At 46.5% G+C, this 18098-nt stretch overlaps 4 protein-coding genes across 5 annotated transcripts; 1 reads left to right on the top strand and 3 right to left on the bottom strand.

Annotated features, from left to right (window-relative positions):
- Positions 1-55: 55 nt before the first annotated feature.
- Positions 56-9335, bottom strand: LOC115770544 (microtubule-associated serine/threonine-protein kinase 1). Its single transcript, XM_030715851.1, has 11 exons — positions 8958-9335; positions 6973-7811; positions 6413-6924; positions 5814-6352; positions 4490-5747; positions 4032-4428; positions 3507-3814; positions 2275-3435; positions 1870-2200; positions 858-1802; positions 56-797 (listed from the first exon to the last, which is right to left on the bottom strand). Exons 2-11 carry the CDS (start codon positions 7673-7675, stop codon positions 616-618), a joined length of 6336 nt encoding a protein of 2111 aa, XP_030571711.1. The 5' UTR covers positions 7676-7811; positions 8958-9335; the 3' UTR covers positions 56-615.
- Positions 9336-9631: 296 nt separating this feature from the next.
- On the bottom strand, positions 9632-10823 carry LOC115768106 (DCN1-like protein). Its single transcript, XM_030712613.1, has 2 exons — positions 10741-10823; positions 9632-10510 (listed from the first exon to the last, which is right to left on the bottom strand). The coding sequence occupies exons 1-2, from the start codon at positions 10741-10743 to the stop codon at positions 9668-9670; spliced, it is 846 nt and encodes a 281-aa protein (XP_030568473.1). The 5' UTR covers positions 10744-10823; the 3' UTR covers positions 9632-9667.
- A 164-nt stretch (positions 10824-10987) lies between these two features.
- LOC115768102 (T-cell immunomodulatory protein) lies at positions 10988-13068 on the top strand. The gene is made up of 2 exons (XM_030712599.1): positions 10988-11192; positions 11249-13068. The coding sequence occupies exons 1-2, from the start codon at positions 11006-11008 to the stop codon at positions 12844-12846; spliced, it is 1785 nt and encodes a 594-aa protein (XP_030568459.1). The 5' UTR covers positions 10988-11005; the 3' UTR covers positions 12847-13068.
- Positions 13069-13140: 72 nt separating this feature from the next.
- Positions 13141-17978, bottom strand: LOC115768092 (protein argonaute-2). 2 transcript variants are annotated; one of them, XM_030712585.1, is made up of 10 exons: positions 17708-17978; positions 17576-17638; positions 16831-17147; positions 15913-16722; positions 15766-15854; positions 15106-15712; positions 14514-14867; positions 13802-14461; positions 13363-13739; positions 13141-13286 (listed from the first exon to the last, which is right to left on the bottom strand). In XM_030712585.1, exons 1-10 carry the CDS (start codon positions 17721-17723, stop codon positions 13196-13198), a joined length of 3384 nt encoding a protein of 1127 aa, XP_030568445.1. In that variant the 5' UTR covers positions 17724-17978; the 3' UTR covers positions 13141-13195. The 2 variants fall into 2 exon arrangements, with proteins under 2 accessions (XP_030568445.1, XP_030568436.1); XM_030712576.1 differs by having other exon boundaries at positions 15913-17147.
- Positions 17979-18098: the final 120 nt, after the last annotated feature.

The raw sequence follows: 18098 nt of genomic DNA, 5'->3' as shown, positions 1-18098 counted from the left end.
AATTGTGATGTTGGCGCCTAACATGCATATTTAAATAAGTTAATCAACATTCGAATACACACATATAACATTTATTTAATACAATATATATTGAATTCGGCATAGATTATAGATTCGCAAAAAAACGCTCGAATATTTGACTGAGCAAGCTGCTTTGTGTTATTTACGTACTTTAGCTTTACTTTACTCAGCTGTTACCAGCTCGTTGCGTTAAATTTCTTGGGCGTTTCCATTCTTCTTACTGAACTTTAATTCTATCAATGTTATACATTTATATACAAATACAATATTGATAATTGCCTGCTGCCGCCTTTACATTTCTAGTGCGATCTCCTCCTATTTTTTTCTTTTTTTTTACTAATTTACAATTTGTATTAGGAATTTTGTTAGATACGAGACTACATACTACTAGTTTCCACAATTTTCTAAGTAATTTTTTTTTTGCTAATTTTATATGGTTCTGCCCAAAGCATGCATTTAAGCTTGTCTTCAATACAATCCCTTGAATATAGTTATCAAATTCCTGCAGCTACTTTGTTCGCTTACTCTTCGTTCGTATCGATTTGTAAATATTTAGACTGAACATTTAGATACGCTAAATCCAGTTCTATGGCGCTACTTCTTCTGCTTGGCAGCCGAAGTTGCGTCTGTTGTTGTTGCCGTAGCTACTGATCCCTTGCCCGTGGTTGACGTTGCTGAAGCCAATGGCTCCCTTCCTCCCATAGCTAATGGGACATCACTGGCGCTTACTGGCCTAGTCGTTGTAATCGAAGATTTTTTGGACGCATTTATTTTACCTAGAATTGAAAATATTTTTTTAAGCATAAGACCCAGTGCCGTTTACAATTAAAACTTACCCATTTCGGCCTTCTTGGCCTTGTCAGGCTGATCGGCTTTGGGCGATGGCTTCTCCAGCGTCTGCGTGGGCGATGATGTCTCGCCTTCAGCATGCTCCTCAATAGCCGGCAAAAAGATCTCTGACCCGCTGCTACTGTCCTGTATGCTAGTAGGCGAATCCTTCTCCTCGGCAATGCGTGGCAAGAGCTCACAGTTGCCGGCTACGGCTCCATTATTCGTTGCTTGATTATCAACTGAAGCTGACGCTGCTCCACCAGTCACTGCTGTTGTTACGGCCGAAGTTGTTTGTCTTTGAGATTCCTCAGTGCTGTTGCTGTTGCCTGACTGCTGCTGTTGCTGCGGTGCTCCACCAGCTCCAACTCCAGCACTACCAGCAGTCGGTCGCCAAGTGGCCGCCACAACGCGCTGATGTTGATGATGTTGCGTTTGCTGTTTAATGGGCGGTGAGCAGCATAGGGGCGATATTTTTGTCTCTGCGCTGCGCGGATGCAGTCGATCCGGCGACAGTGCGCGACGCAACAGTGGCGAGCTCGGTTCTGCTGATTTGGTTCGTGCAAATCCAGCCTTCTTGCTGCTAGCGCTCACCACTGTCTGCAGCGTGGGCAACGTGCTACCTGGACTGTACGACTGCGTGGTATTGGAGGCGCCAGGTTGATGGCCCACCAGTGGAAAGGCCAACGGAGATGGTGAGCGAGTTGGCGACGACGGCAATGGCGATGGCGACGGCGTTCGCGCCAAAGGTGACAGCGGTATATGGCCCACAGACTTGCGCCGGTTGGGTAAAGCATTGCTGCTCGAAGTGTGCAATGTCTTCAACCCTGCACCCGCATTGCCGCTAGCAGCCGTGCCACCAGCGCCAGTGGCTGCAGCGTGCAGCTTGTGCTTAAGACCATGTAGCGTTGAGGGGCGCTGATATAGCTGCGGCACAACGCCAGTAGGTGAAACTTAATGGAAAAGGCGCGTTTAATCCAACGGTTATTAAGAGTTAAGAGTTAAGGTTCTTCGACTTACCTGGCACATTGCCCACAGAAGTAGCGCTATTGCCTACAACGGCGCCCACATGCGGTAGCAAGACAACAGGACTAGCCGGCGGCAGTGGCAGCTGCCCGCTCAAGGCAGCGGCGGGTGCTGCATTAGCGGGATTATTAGCATTAACATTGCCTGCGCCATTACCATTACCACTAGAACCAGTGGGCGTGTTAGGTGACGAGGATGACGGTGAAGTTGATTGCGATGGGGAGTTAGCTGCCGATTGGCAGCAGCTGCTGCTGTGATACGAAGAGTCCAACGGTGATAGATTGCGTGCCGATGGCGTGGTGGGTGAACTAGTGCCCGCCGAGAACTGAAATCATATATATGGAATATATTAATATATATGTATATATGTGAAATACTCTTAAGCTCCACGCAACCTACCTGTTGCATCTCGGCGTTTGCACGTTTGCTGCTTATGCGCCGAAATAGCGACGTTTTGCGCTTCTTGTCGTGCTCTCGCTTCGTTTGCTTCTTCTGGCGATTAACGCCCTTCTTGGCCAGCTTAATTTGCATGAGGTCACGCTTGCGACCACCGCTCTGTATGCTGGTGTGCTCCAAGGGCGTGGCACGCAGTGTCACATGCTCGCCACCGCTGAGCAACAGCTGCAATACCTGCGTGTGGAATAGGCCCTGTATGGGCTCGCCGTTAACGTGGGTGATGAGATCGGCGGGTCGCAGACCAGCCTCAAACGCGGGACTGCCCTCGTCCACGGCCATGACCAAATGATGCATGGTATAAAAATCTGTGTCGCCATAATAGACGCGTATAGTGTGTACAGTGAATCCAAAGCCACGCGGCCCGCGGCGTATAATGATGGGTGGCTTGAGATTGGTGACCAGCGGCGACAGTTCGCGGCAAGGAGATGTATCCCTTGAGCTAGCTGTGCTAGAGCCATTGCCGCCACCACCAGCGCTGCCCGGTGACTGAATGCCACAAAGCTGTGCCGCCAGTTGCGTATTGTCCAGCGACGACATTAGCGACAGGCCCAGCGCCGATGCAGATTTGACAATAGAACGCGACCGATGATGCTTGACACCATATGAAGTCGGTCCACTGCTGCTGTCCATGGACTTGGGCTGATGCTGCAGTGCCAGAGGCGACTGCTCACGTATATTCATGTTCTCCGTGGAGGAGCTGCCGGCGCTGATGGTTTCATCTTCAATCGAGATGGAGAAACGTGGCAATATGTCACGCGCACAAACGCCCTTGCGCTTGCGATTGATCTGCGGCGAGAAGTCATCGCTGTCCGTTTGAGAACTCTCCGGCGTACTGCGCGAGAAGCTGCTCACGCTTGTTGGTTGCGGTGTCGCCGTGGACGACTGTGTCGGTGGAGGCGGTGTTGCCGGTGTGCTAATGATGGTCGTTGTGTTCGGTGGCATACTGTGCCGCTGCTGCAAACGCACAGCCGCTGGCGTTGGCTGTTGCAAATAATGCTTGAGCATGCGCAGCTCAGCGTCGTTGCCAATGGTGACATTATGCAACAGTTCCGGCAAATACTCGCTGTCAGGCGTGGAGGGCACCTTTAGGCAACTGGATGAGAGCTGCAAATGAAATCGAATCAAAATATATATAAGATCAATTCATTATTATCTCAATCAGTCGATATACTCACATCCAGTTTACGCAACTGAGGCGTGTTCAAGAACTTGTTGACCACGCCCTCTTGGCTCACAGCTGACGGCTTCAACTTGGGCATCGCTCCCGTTGCTGCTATGGTCGCCGTGGCTGTGGCGGTTTCCTGCGCCCGCGAAGGCAACGTTGTCGGCGTTCCTTTAGCGCTATCCGTTGCGTGGCGTGACCAGCTATAATGCTGTTTGCGATATTGCGGAGTGTAGGAGTTGAAGCTACCAAAGACAGGTGTATCGTCGGTGTCATCGGTGTCTTCACCGCCCAGATCGTGGTTGTAGCGATCCATGCGGGCTGTTTAAAATATGATAAGAAATTAGTATGTTTTGTACAAATGGGTGCAGAGACTCGCACGAGTGAATAAGTTAGCAATTGGCATCTTAGGCTTATAATGACGGATACTACGGGGCATCGTTTAACAGTTAATATAGTTACATTATGTATATAAAATAATTATGTTTTTCACTCAAGACTCGTGCAGCGCTCTTGAATGAAGCTGTGGTCTACCCACTATCAAAATAGCTGGTGTCATCCTCGTGTGACAGCTGCGGCACAAACTCAGCCTTTTGGCGCAGCAGCGAATTCCAGTCCATGCCTTGAAAGTAGACATGCTCCTTAACTTCCAATGCGCCGACCTGAGTGCCCAGACGATCGCGCGGATTCTGCTGTAGCAGCTGTGTAATTATGTCCTTGGCCTCCGATTGCACGGGCCAATCCTCACTGTCGGGCCATTCAATATCATCATTAACGGTGTGCGCAAACAACTCCTCGGCAGTTTCCCCAAAAAATGGCACACAGCCAATGAGAAACTCGTACAGTATGATGCCCATGGACCACCAGTCGACGGGTTTGCCATAGCCCTGACGCAGTATCACCTCGGGCGCAATGTACTCGGGCGTACCATAAACCTGCAGAGATTAAGATAATTAGGCAAATTCGTGTGTAGGTGTAGGGATCAGCACTATCTACCTGCTTATCGGAAAACTGTCGCGTCTCGGAATCAATGTAGCCTTCATACAAATTTGTAGCCAACGACATGAGACCCATTTTAGACAAGCCAAAATCGGTGAGCTTGATGTGGCCGAGGGCCGTGATTAATAAATTGTCCGGCTTGAGATCTCGATGGACAATGCCATAGCTATGCAGATACTCCACGGCTAATACTGTTTCGGCAAAATAGAAGCGCGCCATGTCAGCGGGCAGCGGGCCTATGTTCTTGAGCAGGGTGCCACAGTCACCACCTTCCACATACTCCATGACCAGACACAGATGCTTCTTGGTCTCAAAGGAGCAATACATGCTAACCACAAAGGGATTATCGGCAAACGACAATATATCACGCTCAGCAAACACCTGCTCCACCTGATTGCGCAATATGAGATTATTCTTATTAATCTTCTTCATTGCAAAGCGCTGGCGCGTCGTCTTGTGCTTCACCAGATACACGGCTCCATAGGCGCCATTTGAGATCAGCTTGGCAATGTCAAAGTCGTTTTCATGCGGCACCGGCTGTTGCTGTTGCTGCTGTTGTTGTTGCTGTTCTTGTTGTTGCTGTTGCGCAGCAGCTGCCTCCGCCGACGTATTGAGCTGGCTTATGGCCAATGCAAAACTAGGCGTTGGTTGGCCATCACAGCCGACTGGCGTTTGTGGCGGCTGCTGTGGCAACATTGGCTGTGGCGTACAGGTGCCGCTGCCACCCGAATTGCCAGCGTCCAGCGACATGTTATCCAGCGATAGGTTGCTTAGTTGCTGGGCCGCACAGGTTAATGGTGAGTTCAGCAATAGTGCCCTGGGCTGCGCATCCAGCAGCTTCTCGCCACCGGTCACTTGCTCTGAGCACATTTGCTGCGTTTCACGTAGCTCCTGCTGCAGTTCAGCAATAGGATCACGATTAAGACCAAGCTTGTGTATGATATACTGTGGTATATCCGCTTTGATCACAGGCATGGCCTTGGCATGTCCCTCGGCTGCCTCAAGAAGTTCGTAAAATTCTTGCGGATCAAATTCAAGACATTCCAGCAAACGCGCTGGACGCGATATAATTAGCAGCAGCTTTTTGATCACGCCACTTAGCTCGGCAGCAGCTTCCGGCGACTTCTCCTTGGTCTCCAGCAGAAGACGCTCCAGATTCTCGCTTAGCTCGTAAAAGTATTGCGAGGTAATCAACTTAGCCTCCGATTTGTGCAGACAATCACGCGCCATCTCCAACACTTGATGATGCACAAAGCTGAATCAATCGAAATTTATTCAAATAAATATATTTGAGATGTACTATAGATAATCAAACACTTACCGCACGATGGGCTGTGAATCACGAAAACTACTGCAAGCGGCGCTTTTGTTCTCATTGATAAAGTGCTTCATGCGCTCCTCCATTTGCTGTGTAGCCTTGGGGAAGCGCTCCTTATACAATGTATTCATTACAGCAATCTCATTGTCCACAATGGGTGAACGAGATGGGCTGGATAGCGAACGGGAACGTGGTCGAAAATAGGGAGACATGCGACCGCCACCCGGCAAGGACGACATCGAGGCGTTGGACGCATTCGCGTTGGCATTAGCATTCCCGCTGCAAGCCACGCTCAGGTCGGCGCAGCAGTTAATGCAAGCGATCGGTGGTTTCAATGGCTGCGGCTGCAGCTGTGCAAGCTTTGGTGCATGCGGCTGTTGTGGCTTGTGTGCGGCTAGCAGTAAGGCGCAATGTTTGGGACAATGCTGCTTCAAATGTTCCGCACAACAGGCGCCAGCTGCTACAGCGGCTGCATCCTCCTGACCAGGAGGCGGCATGTTGTGCGGCAAATGATTGAGCGCCTCCTGACTGGAGCACTGCGACTGCGCACAGAAAAAAAGTTATGAGAAATTGAAGTGCCATGGAAAATAATATGATTTTACCGATAAATTGGAGCTGCCTGGTGTTGTGCCGTAGCCCGAGGAGGGCAATGATGCCACCGACCAGCGCCTGCCATCGACAACCCCACGACAGGAGGCGATGCGTTTGATGGGCGCAAATGCGAACGGCATGGGTGAATTCAGGCGTGGACTGTCCACCGGACTAGCCGAATAGGGTGAATGTGCCCGGGAGCCACCTGCTATGGCTGCAGCATTGGTAACCAGGCTCAGGCGATGATGAGCCACACCACTCGATCCACTGCCACCAGCGCCCGAGGACGTGCCTCGCATGACCACCCCATGCAAATGATGATGCTTGGACAGCGCAATGCCACTGCCAGAGCGTGAAATATTTAGCCCGGGCGAAGCCGATGTGGGTACATTCGAACTTGCTGCTCCTGATCCTGCGCTTGGCCCTGGACCAGAGCACAACTCGTGTCGAAAATAGTTGCCTGTTAGGCAGGGCGCTGACTTGCCCAGCGAGGAATGACGCATACGCAGCAAATTGGACGCTTCTAAGAAAGCCAAATTATAAGATGACTCACAAAATGTGGAGCACTTACCGCTGCTGACGGCGCGCAGAGAGTTTGTGTGCTGCTGGTAGGAGATCTTGCGCAGCAGCGCCGTATAGCCGCGTGAGTGCAGCGAACTGGAGCTGCCCGACAGGCCACCCGACGAGCTCTTGGTTAGATTGAGATTGCGTATGAGCGAAGAACCATTGTTGCTATTGCTGTTATCATTGACTCCCAATTTGGCCGGCGATACGGGCAGCAATTCAACGCCGCTGCTGGCATCAGCGCCGCTGGCATTAAAGGAACTGGCCGCCGACTGAGCAGTCCTTAGAGCGTCCGCATCCGCACTCGCAGCAGCAGCTGCGGCTGCGGCGGCTGCCTCATGATCGGAATCCTCAAAGATGAGAACACGCGCCGAGTAACTGGACTGTGGACGTATACGGGACAAATTGGCCGAGCTCAGTTGACGCTTGGCCACTGGACTGGCGTCGCTGCAGCTGCTATTGACCGAAATGTCGCATATGGCACTGGCATCGCTTACGCCAATTTCGCTGGCCAAGCTGCGATCGATGAACCCCGGTTGCTGCTCCTGCGCGGATTCATCACGTTTTTGTGGTGTTGAAGTTGAGATTTTGCTACATGTTGTGCTCCCTGCTGCTGCTGATGTTGTGGTTGTTGTTATTGTTGTTATCGCTCCTGGCGACGTCGACGACGACGAGGACGTCTGTGAAGCTAACGGCTCCTGACGACTCATGACGTTGTCTAGGCTTTGCTTGATCCGCGCACTTAAAAGACTTGCATGTTGTTCTTTTTGCTGTTGTTGTTGTTGTTATAATTGCGTTTGCTGCGTTTTGGCATGGCTGCTGCTGCTGCTGCTGCGGCTGCTGCGACTGTAAATAACCAAAAACAATAATTAGCATGGAGCTGACAACGTCGCCCCAGACACTGGCAATTGCTACAATAAACACACACACACACAGGCACACAAGCGAAATAATTATTGTTGAATTTTCATTTTCACACACGTCAATGGAAATTTCATTATAAATATACATACGTATACGTATTTGTATATACGCAGGAATATATATAAAATAGTTCAGATGTGATCACAAATATAGACAGTATGCTAACAAAGTCTTCGCACGGCTGCTATTTATAACTTTATTGACTTGAGAAATTAACAAGTACAAGGTAAAGATCGTGTTGCAAATTATTTAGCCGATTAGCTAGTTTACCAAAGATAATCAAGACTTTGATCGGAAACTGTATAAAAATAGAGCCCGTATTCAATGCTAAACTAGGCCAAGAGCTTGTCTGAAGCAAAAACACAAAAACTTTAAATTATATATGCATTTCTTTTAATACAAAAACAGATTATACTACAGACAAGTTTTTTTTTTAAGAAAAAAGCTTTTTCATTGAACCCGCTTTACCATGATTTTAATTTGATGATTTTCGAATGGTATTTAAATGTGAGAATATGTTCTCAAAATAACAATTTCGAACAAATTAAAAATGACGATTCAATGCTAAAATTTGCGATATGACAAATGCCCATTTCTGCGAGTTCTTCTCATCGAACGCACACTGTATTACACCTGCCAGATATGTATGTATATAAATGGGGAGGGATAAGTGGCGGCAATAATGTAGGGTATATGAAAAGAGTGCAGCACCCGCCGCACGATCGTGCGGCTCTAGTTGTCGTAGTCACGACGTCGACGACTGGTCTGCGGTTATCAGTTAAGTGTTGGGTTTGTTTTCATTTTATTTATGTATTTTTATTGCCACTTATTTGCACACAGTTGTCCAACTGTGTCTGTATATATATATATGTGTGTGTGTGTGTTCCGTTGTATTTGTTTAAATTTTGCTTGCACGAGAATTTAATTTGTTTTACGCTATGCCAAGTGGTTGTTTAAGCCGCCAAGGGCAGTTGATTTGGGGTGGGTTCTATTTAAAGGATTTGACGCACAATAAAAACAAACATCAAATTAATTGCGTCCAGAAGCCCCAATAGCAATGACACATACATTTGTCATTCAGCGGCGACTGCTCCACACCTCAGACACAAGCTGCCGAATACATCCTTATTGCTGTGTTGCAAAACACTGGGTGTGTTTGTCTGCGATGATAGGTAGACTCCTTATATGCCGCCCACTGGCTGCCTTGTTCGCGCACGCACACAAACGCACAGACACGCACTCTTGGTCACACTCACACTCGCACAGAGAGTGTGGGGCAACAATTGATTGTTACACACGTTACATGCACTTTGTATATTTTGCACATTACATGATATACGCAGCAAGTAGAGCGGATTCGCACACTTACGTGCACCGCACGCACAACAATATTAAACTATTAACCAAGTGTAGATTCTAATAAGCAACCAGAGCGACGAAAAATCGTTGTTACAATATCAATTGGCTTTTATATGCTACGGTAACACTTGATACACTAAGTTGGGGATGATAAATGAATGAATGGTATATCGATATATCGGTTTCAGTGTATCGAGTAGCCATCGTATCGGTCTGTGATATAGCGGAAAATGAATATGATTGCTTGCGCAGCAGTAGCCACTGTTTACATTTACTAAATTTATTTATTACTTTCTTTTTATCGAAATGTAATTGCAAATTAACTCGCATTGCTTATTATCATCATTATTTAAAATAATCCGAATAAAAAGCAAATTTTATAATTAATGAGAATATATATATATATAAAGCAACAATCGTTAGCCATAATTCATGTTTGTACTATGCGAGGTCTGGTAAGCGCTAGATATGTTCTTCTGGGACGTTGATTGCTGCGTATGGTGCGGCTGATCTGTGGCGAGATGGTTATTTTCTTGACACCATTCAACAAAATCGTCAATAAGCACGGGCCAAGCACCCTCTGAGTCATAGTTGCTCATCCGATCATCGATGTTGGTGGCAAAATCAAGCAGCAGGTTCCAGGTGTCCCTTGAAATCGCCCGCTTGTGTTTCTCTTCAAGGAACTTGCACCAAATGTCCAAGAATTTGAAACGATCGCTGAGCACAATGCACCAATACGCAATGGCCATGTCCAAATCAATGCCCTTCTGGCCTGGATCCTTCGCATAGTTAAAAGTGAAGTGGTAGAAATCTTTAAATTTGCCCGCATCATTCAATTCCTGTTCCAGCATAGGCAATTTCGACTTAAGCTTCTCTATACTGTCTGTGCCCAATTCGCACATGCCATTGATGAACTCATCCCGCGAAAATTCGCATTGCACTTCGGCGTGAAACTTCCAGGCAATTATGAGTACTAGCTTGGAGTCTGGACTCAGTTCCAAGTCCTCTAGAAATTTTATTACGCCCTGTGAGCTGATCTTTAGGGCATCAGTTGGATCACGATAGCGCATAAATAACTGCTCGATCCTTTTGCGATCTAACTCCCTATAATAGTATTCGGGATTCTGAAAATAGTTGTCGCTGGCCAGGTCCATTTTCCAATCATTCTGTTGCAGGCAGAAGATGGCTGTCTGTTCGCCAGTTTGTGTAAGCGAGATAAATTTTTTCACCTTGTCACGGTGTTGGCTTGACTTTAGTTTGTTCTGCAAAAATAAACAAAATTAATGGATAGCCACTACCAATACACACACACATATATTTTATGTAAATGCACATTGCATAAATACACCAACTACAACAATTTGTGCGTGCGCTGGCGCTTGTGTGCCAGGAAGAAGCAGCAGCTAGCAAAACAAACACACAAATTGCCTGTGGCATAATACACTAGAAACACAAGTAAATAAATAAATTCGCATTTTAATTCCGCACTCACCATGGTTTATATATTGTATTTGTTATTATTTACTAATTATTAGCAAAGTTTTCTCTGCGTTGTTGTTTCGACCGTCGAAACTCAGAGATGCCTTAGGTATCGATTCATTCGCACCGATTTGGCAACACCGTAAGTGGCAGCACTCAATGGTTATCGATAATTTACATCTGACTCAATATTGATTTTCAGAGAAGCAACAACAAAAATAACAAGAAAACAAAGCAGACGCAAATCGTTAGTGTAAAAGTACCTAAAATACAGCCAAATGCATACCCAATGGCTGCTGCTGGTGCTGCTCTACGCGGTGGCTATTCAAGCCAGCGATATTACAAGTGTTGTATTTGGTGATATTAAGGAAGGTGTTGTGGCAGCTTTTGGTGACTTTAATTCCGACGAGCTTACTGACATATTCGTCATTCAAGATGACAGGAAAATGCTACAAATACTTTTTGGTGAGTGTATGCTTATAGAAGAAGTTTTATACAGTGTATTTAATAAATATTATCAGGGGCTGATACGGAACCGTTGCTACGAATGGGTCCTATATGCTACTTCGGGGCCAGAAGAATTGTGAGCGTAGTACCTGGCGATTTCGATGGCGATGCTCTGATGGATGTGCTGGTCAACGTGGAGAGAAGCAAGGATATCAATGACGTTTACATTAATTGGGGCAACTCAACAACGCTCAATTGTTCCGCCAAACCCCTTTTCCAAACTAAGGGTGAGGCAATGGCGCTCGATTTTAATCATGACATGATCATCGATTTGTATGGACTGGACACAAATGATACACGTACCTTCTGGATTTTTAATAACAAACGCGATCCACCGATTGTTGTGCACCAGGCGATGCCCACTGGGGGGACCATTCAAACTCTGACAATACCCAATGCAAATGCATATTTGGATCTAAACGGCGATTATCTAGCCGATCTGTTTTTGCAAACCAAGACCGCCTACGAGATCTGGTATGGCATCAATGAGCGGGACGGCCAGGAGAACTTCAGCTATCAGCGTACCATTCCGTATGAGTTGGTGGGCATCAACGACTACGTGGTGGGTCAAGCCGTTTTCATGGACTTCGAGCTGCGTGGCGTGCAAAATATTGTGGTGCCATATTGCGTACAGGAAAATTGCAAAAACTCGACCATATTTGTTCAGGATGGCAGCCTTTTCTATGATGTACACGTCAATTTTAAGGACCCACAGGGCGTCACATGGGCATTTGTGCCGCCTGATGCGAATGATGTATATCTGAAAACTATTACTGCACGCAGTGGCGACTTCAATTTGGATGGCTATCCAGATTTGCTTGTCACACTGCATCCGTTAAGCGTGGCAAAGCCGGTCATGCAAACGTTCCTCCTGGAGAATGTCGCCTGCAAGACGTGCAGCAAGAAATTTAAGCGCACCTTCGAAGTGCGCTGGAACGCGTTGGCTCCGATGGGAAATAACACAGTCGCTGGCGCATTCTATGACTTCTATCAGGATGGTGTCCTAGATGTTATACTCATAGAGAAGCTGCCGAATGGAAATTATCGTCCACTTGCTTTTCGCAACACGCTCGACTACGACGCCAATTTCGTCAAGGTGATTGTGCTCACTGGTCTGGTGAATCCGCAGAATCCCACATCGCGCACTCCCCTGGGGCGCAAGAAGCGCACGTATGGCAGCAATTTGCCTGGTCCTATCATTACCTATAGCACAACCACACAGGATGGCGATCAGCAAATTGGCAGTAGTGTCCAACTGCCGCAGTCATCTTATTTTGCGCTTCAATTGCCCTACACATGTTTCGGTTTGGGTCGCACGCCAAATTTTGTGGATCAGCTGGTGGTGGGGCTGTACGGCAAGTTTCACAACTGGACGCAGCTCATACCCAACTCGCAGATCATAGTGGTGCCCAAGCCGCTCGATCAGCCACAGCACTGGAAAGCGCTGCTCTTTGTGACGCCCAGCAAACTAATCCTAATGAGTGTGATCGCCCTGGGTGGCACTTGCCTTGTGATTGTGCTCATCATCTTGGTGCTCTATATTAAGGAAAAGCGAGAGGATAGGCAGGAGCGTTTGCAAGAGTCTCATAGATTCCATTTCGATGCAATGTGAGCAGTTTCATAACAATATTTAATCAGCCAATTGCAAATGCTTTGTTGTGTATTTATCTCTTTAATTTGTTTAACACAATTTCCCAATTTCTCAAAATGTAAGTTGTTTTCTACGTTAAAAAACAACTAAAGCGCATTCACAGTTGGTTTTATCTAGAGTTTAGACTTTAAAGTAAGATAAAGCCGTATCGTAGAACCAGCTGGGAATCTGCATAATAATCGTTTAATAAATATGTAGTTTAAAAAATGTGATAAAATAAAAATCCAATAAATGTAATAATAATAACGATGCGTGTTTCGGTTAGTGGTATTCATGGTATTATAAAGGATAAGTTTGTGATAATAAATTTTTAAACGAAATACATGGGATTACTTCTCAAAAAGGCCGGCACAATCAACCGGCGCTGATACTCCTCTTTCGGCGAACGGGTCAAACGAGCTCTGTTATTTGAGAAACGGAAAAATCAAATTAATGTCTTCGTATGCTATTAAAACTTTCTGTCATTCTGTTGCTTACCCATTAATATAAACACGTCCACGTGCTGCAGCCAAGTGAGCCAAATAGGCTGGAGCTGGATACGAAACGGAACGATTGCAGCGTGGAAACATGTGGCATAAATTGTAAGTCAATTGTTGCAACAGATCAATATCCAAATTGCCAGTGTTCTCAATAACATTGTAGCGTGTGGGCTTAGCGGTGCCCTGTATAGATTGATGGCTAACCATAAAGAATTGCATCTCGTTCGGATGCACAATGGTGCGATCGACCACAGTGCCCGGCTCAACATTGTTAAATTTATTATTTCTTGGATTCGACGGCATTCCCTCTGGAAAGAAGCGTGTGTGATGGCGCTTCACCACAATAATACAGCACATTTTTGGCTTGATGCCCAGCTGTAAATCAATAAAATCATTTATAAATCAAATCGAATACTTTAACAAATGCAATAATTTACCTTGGTACAGGCCACATAGATACCCTTTAGCTCGATGTTCTGAATTTTCAAAAACTGCCCATCGCTAACACCATCCCGATAATATATAATGTGATCCGGATAGCGCTTCTGATACTGCTGATAGACACGCAAATGTTCGGTTACAATGGATTCCATGTCTTCGATTTCTTCTCGGGCGCCGCCACCGCCGCCGCATTGCAATCTATATTGCATGTTGTATGAACCGCCATGCATGTCGTGCGATGCAGCCACGCCCACTACACTGGGTATATCACGTTGATCAGGTGAAGGATGTGTCACATCCGCACCCAAATACATGACGTTCGCAAGCATAGTGCGTGGATCATCCTTGAGCTTATGATTGACACCGTTCAGCTTGGAATTGACCTTTAACAAAATGTTGCCAACTAATTGTCCGTTCAGACGACGTTCCACATTGTTTTGCTTGATGCACTGCGTCAATATGCCATAGTGCAGTTCGGCTTTCTGTTTAATAATGTCATAGGTAGGACCACGCGATGGTAAGATGACAAAGACCAGATCATATTGATGGTCTTTAAGATCCTTAAAATGCACATCTAAATTTCGCTCGTCCCTAAAAGAGCGTATGTCAGCCTTGGGCTCCAGGCATACGTTGACATACCTGGCTTGTTGTATCACCTAAAAAGCGCTCACATTAGAAACTAAAGATTGCTGAGATGCCAACACTAACCAAATCCTGTAATTCGGCAACCTTGTTGTAATGCATTCGTGCGCCTTCGAAATGGAGTATAGCCCATCTGTGGGACTTTGGCTTAACGGCCAAAAATTGTAAGTTATCCATGCGCCATGATCCGTTGAATGGTCGTGCAAAGTTTTTTTTACTGTACTCCAGTTGCGGTGCAGGCAGTAGCCGTGTGCTTACCGTGATGAAATCGCCAGCAACGTGTATACCAAATCGGCTAATAACGGGATCACTATTGTGATCAAAGTATCTCAATAAATCCATTATCTTAGCCTTGCGTTCATTAGTCGATGTGGCCGCAAATTTGATCATTTCCGATACTTGATTTGTTCCATCCTTGCGCTGTATTGAAAATTAAAAATGACAATTACTGCGGTATATACATAAATAAAACAGGACGAGGAGTTCAGCTCAGTAACATACAAGCGAGCTTTGATCCTCAACGAAATACTTTATAATAAAGCTCTTATAAAAACGATGCAGGAGTGTTTAATCTCCGGCAGACAAAAATGATTGGTTGTCTTCCTTATTTTCTTATAAATATATCATATATATATATTTATATATATACCATACTTACATTTAGAGCTTGGCCCTCCTCAATGCGGCACAGCTCAATGGGCAAGTAGATATACTTTGTTGGTGGCCCAACGTGGAGGCACTGCAGCTTGGGAAACCGCAAAGTATAATTCCTGGAACGGAAGTATTGATCCACGGTCTTAACTTCACCTTCCAATTCAAATTTCTGCTCGTTCGCCGGTTTTTCTGACAAGCCGTTAACCTTATATACGCGAGGTGTGCTTCCAAAGCATTTCGGCGGTTCGTACACCACATTAATGCCCTTTATGAAGGGTACTATGCGCCACGTATTGTTAAGCGTAGTAGCTGGTGTTATGGCCGACTGCAGTCCATAGCGCTCCAAATACTCAATCATGGACATTGCAATTGGGAACGACTTGTGCGATACATCGACATTTACAAATGGTCTATCGCCCAGCACAAAGCTCTGGTAAAGACCAACCAATGCCTCATAGCCGTCTCCCAGATCGCGACGTTCGCCGTTGTCAGAGGTTTTGAAATAGGACCGACCGGCTCGTATGGATCGTATATGACAGGGTACAGCGAATACTACCTCCAGGCACTGCAGCGCCCGCATTGGCTTGTCATAGATCTTGTCGTTCATATAGCTGCAAAGTATATCAAAATTACTTTCAATTTTTAACATTTAGCGTGGCCCAACCTGCGAAGTGAGCTGAGCTCCACCTGAGAGTTATCTGTATCTTTGATGGTCAAAGTATAGCGAACGGTGCGACCATGAGGATCAATGACCTGCAGAAAGAACAGCATTTAGTTTTAGATTATATATACAGCTTTTGGCGTGACTTACCTCCACTTGGCCAGTGACATTGGGTAGCTTGTCGACAGAATAACAGGATTTGCGTCCATCGAAGGCAGCAATACCGTTATCTAAATGCTTTGCGCGAAACACTTCGAAGGCTTTGCGGTAAAATTTCTTCGGGCGTTCCGGCACAATGGTCACATCATAATGATATGCAATGTCGGGCATTTTACTTATGTCCACATCCAAGTAATTAACACCCACTCTACCAGCATTTCCAATGGTACCCCGCTTAATGTTTCCTGTTTGGGGCAATAGCGGGGCCAAGGCACCGCCTTGCGTTCGCTGACCTTGTGGTGGACCGCGCTGCTGATAACCACCCTGTTGAGCTGGTGGTGGACCACGCTGCTGATAGCCACCCTGCTGACCTGGGGGTGGACCACGCTGCTGATAGCCACCCTGCTGAGGCCCTTGTGGGCCGCGCTGCTGATAGCCACCCTGCTGAGGCCCTTGTGGGCCGCGCTGCTGATAGCCACCTTGCTGTTGCCCTGGTGGGCCACGTTGTTGATAGCCGCCTTGCTGACTGCCGCCCTGTGGACCAGAAGATGGGCCACGTTGTTGGTAACCGCCTTGCTGGCTGCCGCCCTGTGCATCGCCTTGTGGACCAGACGATGGGCCACGTTGTTGATAATCGCCTTGTGGACCAGACGATGGGCCCCGTTGTTGATAACCACCCTGCTGACCGCCGCCCTGTGAACCAGATGATGGGCCACGTTGTTGATAGCCGCCTTGCTGACTGCCGCCCTGTGTGCCAGATGATGGGCCACGTTGTTGATAGCCGCCTTGCTGACTGCCGCCCTGTGTGCCAGATGATGGGCCACGTTGTTGATAACCGCCCTGCTGACCGCCGCCCTGTGGACCAGATGATGGGCCACGTTGTTGATAGCCGCCTTGCTGACTGCCGCCCTGTGTGCCAGATGATGGGCCACGTTGCTGATAACCGCCCTGCTGACCGGCTGATTCTCCCTGTTGATTCCTTGGTTGTTCACCCTGCTTCCAACCTGGTTGTCGTTGCTGTCCTCCTTGCTGTTGTGGTCTGTATTGTTGTTGTTGTTGCGGAGCACGTTGTTGTCCACCCTGTGGACGCTGCCACTCTCCTTGTGGGTTTTGGCTTTCAGAGCGCGGCTGCGGACGCTGAGTTGCAGGTACGCCATCGTCGCCAGCCTGCAACCTGGACGTATTCTCTCTAGCCGCAGCACTTGTTGACGGTGCGGGGGCTGCAGCTGCAGTACAAATATAAATATATGATTTTCATAGTTAAAGCAATGCATGAGCCATGACGTAGCCGATATGGTAAAATACGAGATTTGTGCTTCCCCCTTAAATATTTAACTTGCGCCACGTATAAAAGCTTTACTCGATTTGGGCTAAAAGATAGCCATGTAGATAACAGACAGGTGAATCAGGTGATTCCCCCACAAATACGGAGCTTCCAGAAACTTCGCACACATGCATTCATCTGTATGCACACACAAACACTGATATACACACACACACACACACACACACACACACACACACACAAACATGCAACTATAGAGCCACACCAACCAAACCAGCAAATTATACATATGCATTAGAATATATATATATATATATATATATATACATATATGTATATGGATGCATTTCACATTTTTATTAAACTTACTTTGTTGTTGCTGCCGTTGTTGAGGAGCTGGTGCTGCAGCCTCTTTATCGTCTTTCTTAAATTCTGAAAATTTCATTTTTATTGTTAAGGTTGCACCAACAAATTACAATTCTTATGTTTGACACTACTTACTGTTCTTCTTTCCCATTTCTTGATATTATTATTTTTTTTTAATCTGCAAGGATTTGCTTGGCTAAATGTCAGAACAATATTTTTTGCGTTCTGCGTCTACTTGTTTTTAGTTGTTTTACTCTTTATGTACTTTTCGCGTTACCCAGCATTGCTTAAATGTTGCCAAGCACTGTGCTGGGATAAATGTTGCAGAGCGCAATGTTGTCTGCCAATATATATCGATAGTTGTGAAACAATATTTTTGTCTTATCGAAATTTGAATTTTAATGTGTCATCGTAACTGAAATGATCTAAAAAATATGGCTTGCCTTGAAGGTTTCCCTGTTTGTTATTTGAATCGCCTCCGATTGATATTGAATTAAGCCATGCATATATAAATAGACTCGAGAGG

This window comes from Drosophila novamexicana, unplaced genomic scaffold (genome assembly GCF_003285875.2).
Source record: "Drosophila novamexicana strain 15010-1031.04,08,12 unplaced genomic scaffold, DnovRS2.1 tig00000009-arrow-pilon, whole genome shotgun sequence".
In the NCBI taxonomy this organism is placed as follows: Eukaryota; Metazoa; Arthropoda; class Insecta; order Diptera; family Drosophilidae; genus Drosophila; species Drosophila novamexicana.
Note: the sequence above shows the minus strand (reverse complement) of the source record. Positions and strands in the feature narration are given on the sequence as shown.

What these genes read in the sequence shown, in the direction of transcription:
- LOC115770544 (XM_030715851.1), bottom strand. Translation starts at nt 7,675, where the DNA reads ATGAGTCGTCAGGAGCCGTTAGCTTCACAGACGTCCTCGTCGTCGTCG. An exon ending in CTCAGTTGCGTAAACTGGAT is followed by an intron (nt 3,436 to 3,506) that starts GTGAGTATATCG and finishes TTTCATTTGCAG; the next exon opens with CTCTCATCCAGTTGCCTAAA. An exon ending in TTCTGTGGGCAATGTGCCAG is followed by an intron (nt 1,803 to 1,869) that starts GTAAGTCGAAGA and finishes TTTTCCATTAAG; the next exon opens with TTTCACCTACTGGCGTTGTG.
- LOC115768102 (XM_030712599.1), top strand. Translation starts at nt 11,006, where the DNA reads ATGCATACCCAATGGCTGCTGCTGGTGCTGCTCTACGCGGTGGCTATT. An exon ending in AATGCTACAAATACTTTTTG is followed by an intron (nt 11,193 to 11,248) that starts GTGAGTGTATGC and finishes AAATATTATCAG; the next exon opens with GGGCTGATACGGAACCGTTG.
- LOC115768092 (XM_030712576.1), bottom strand. An exon ending in ACAACGGCAGCAACAACAAA is followed by an intron (nt 17,148 to 17,575) that starts GTAAGTTTAATA and finishes TTTGTACTGCAG; the next exon opens with CTGCAGCCCCCGCACCGTCA. An exon ending in TCTATGTGGCCTGTACCAAG is followed by an intron (nt 13,740 to 13,801) that starts GTAAATTATTGC and finishes ATTGATTTACAG; the next exon opens with CTGGGCATCAAGCCAAAAAT.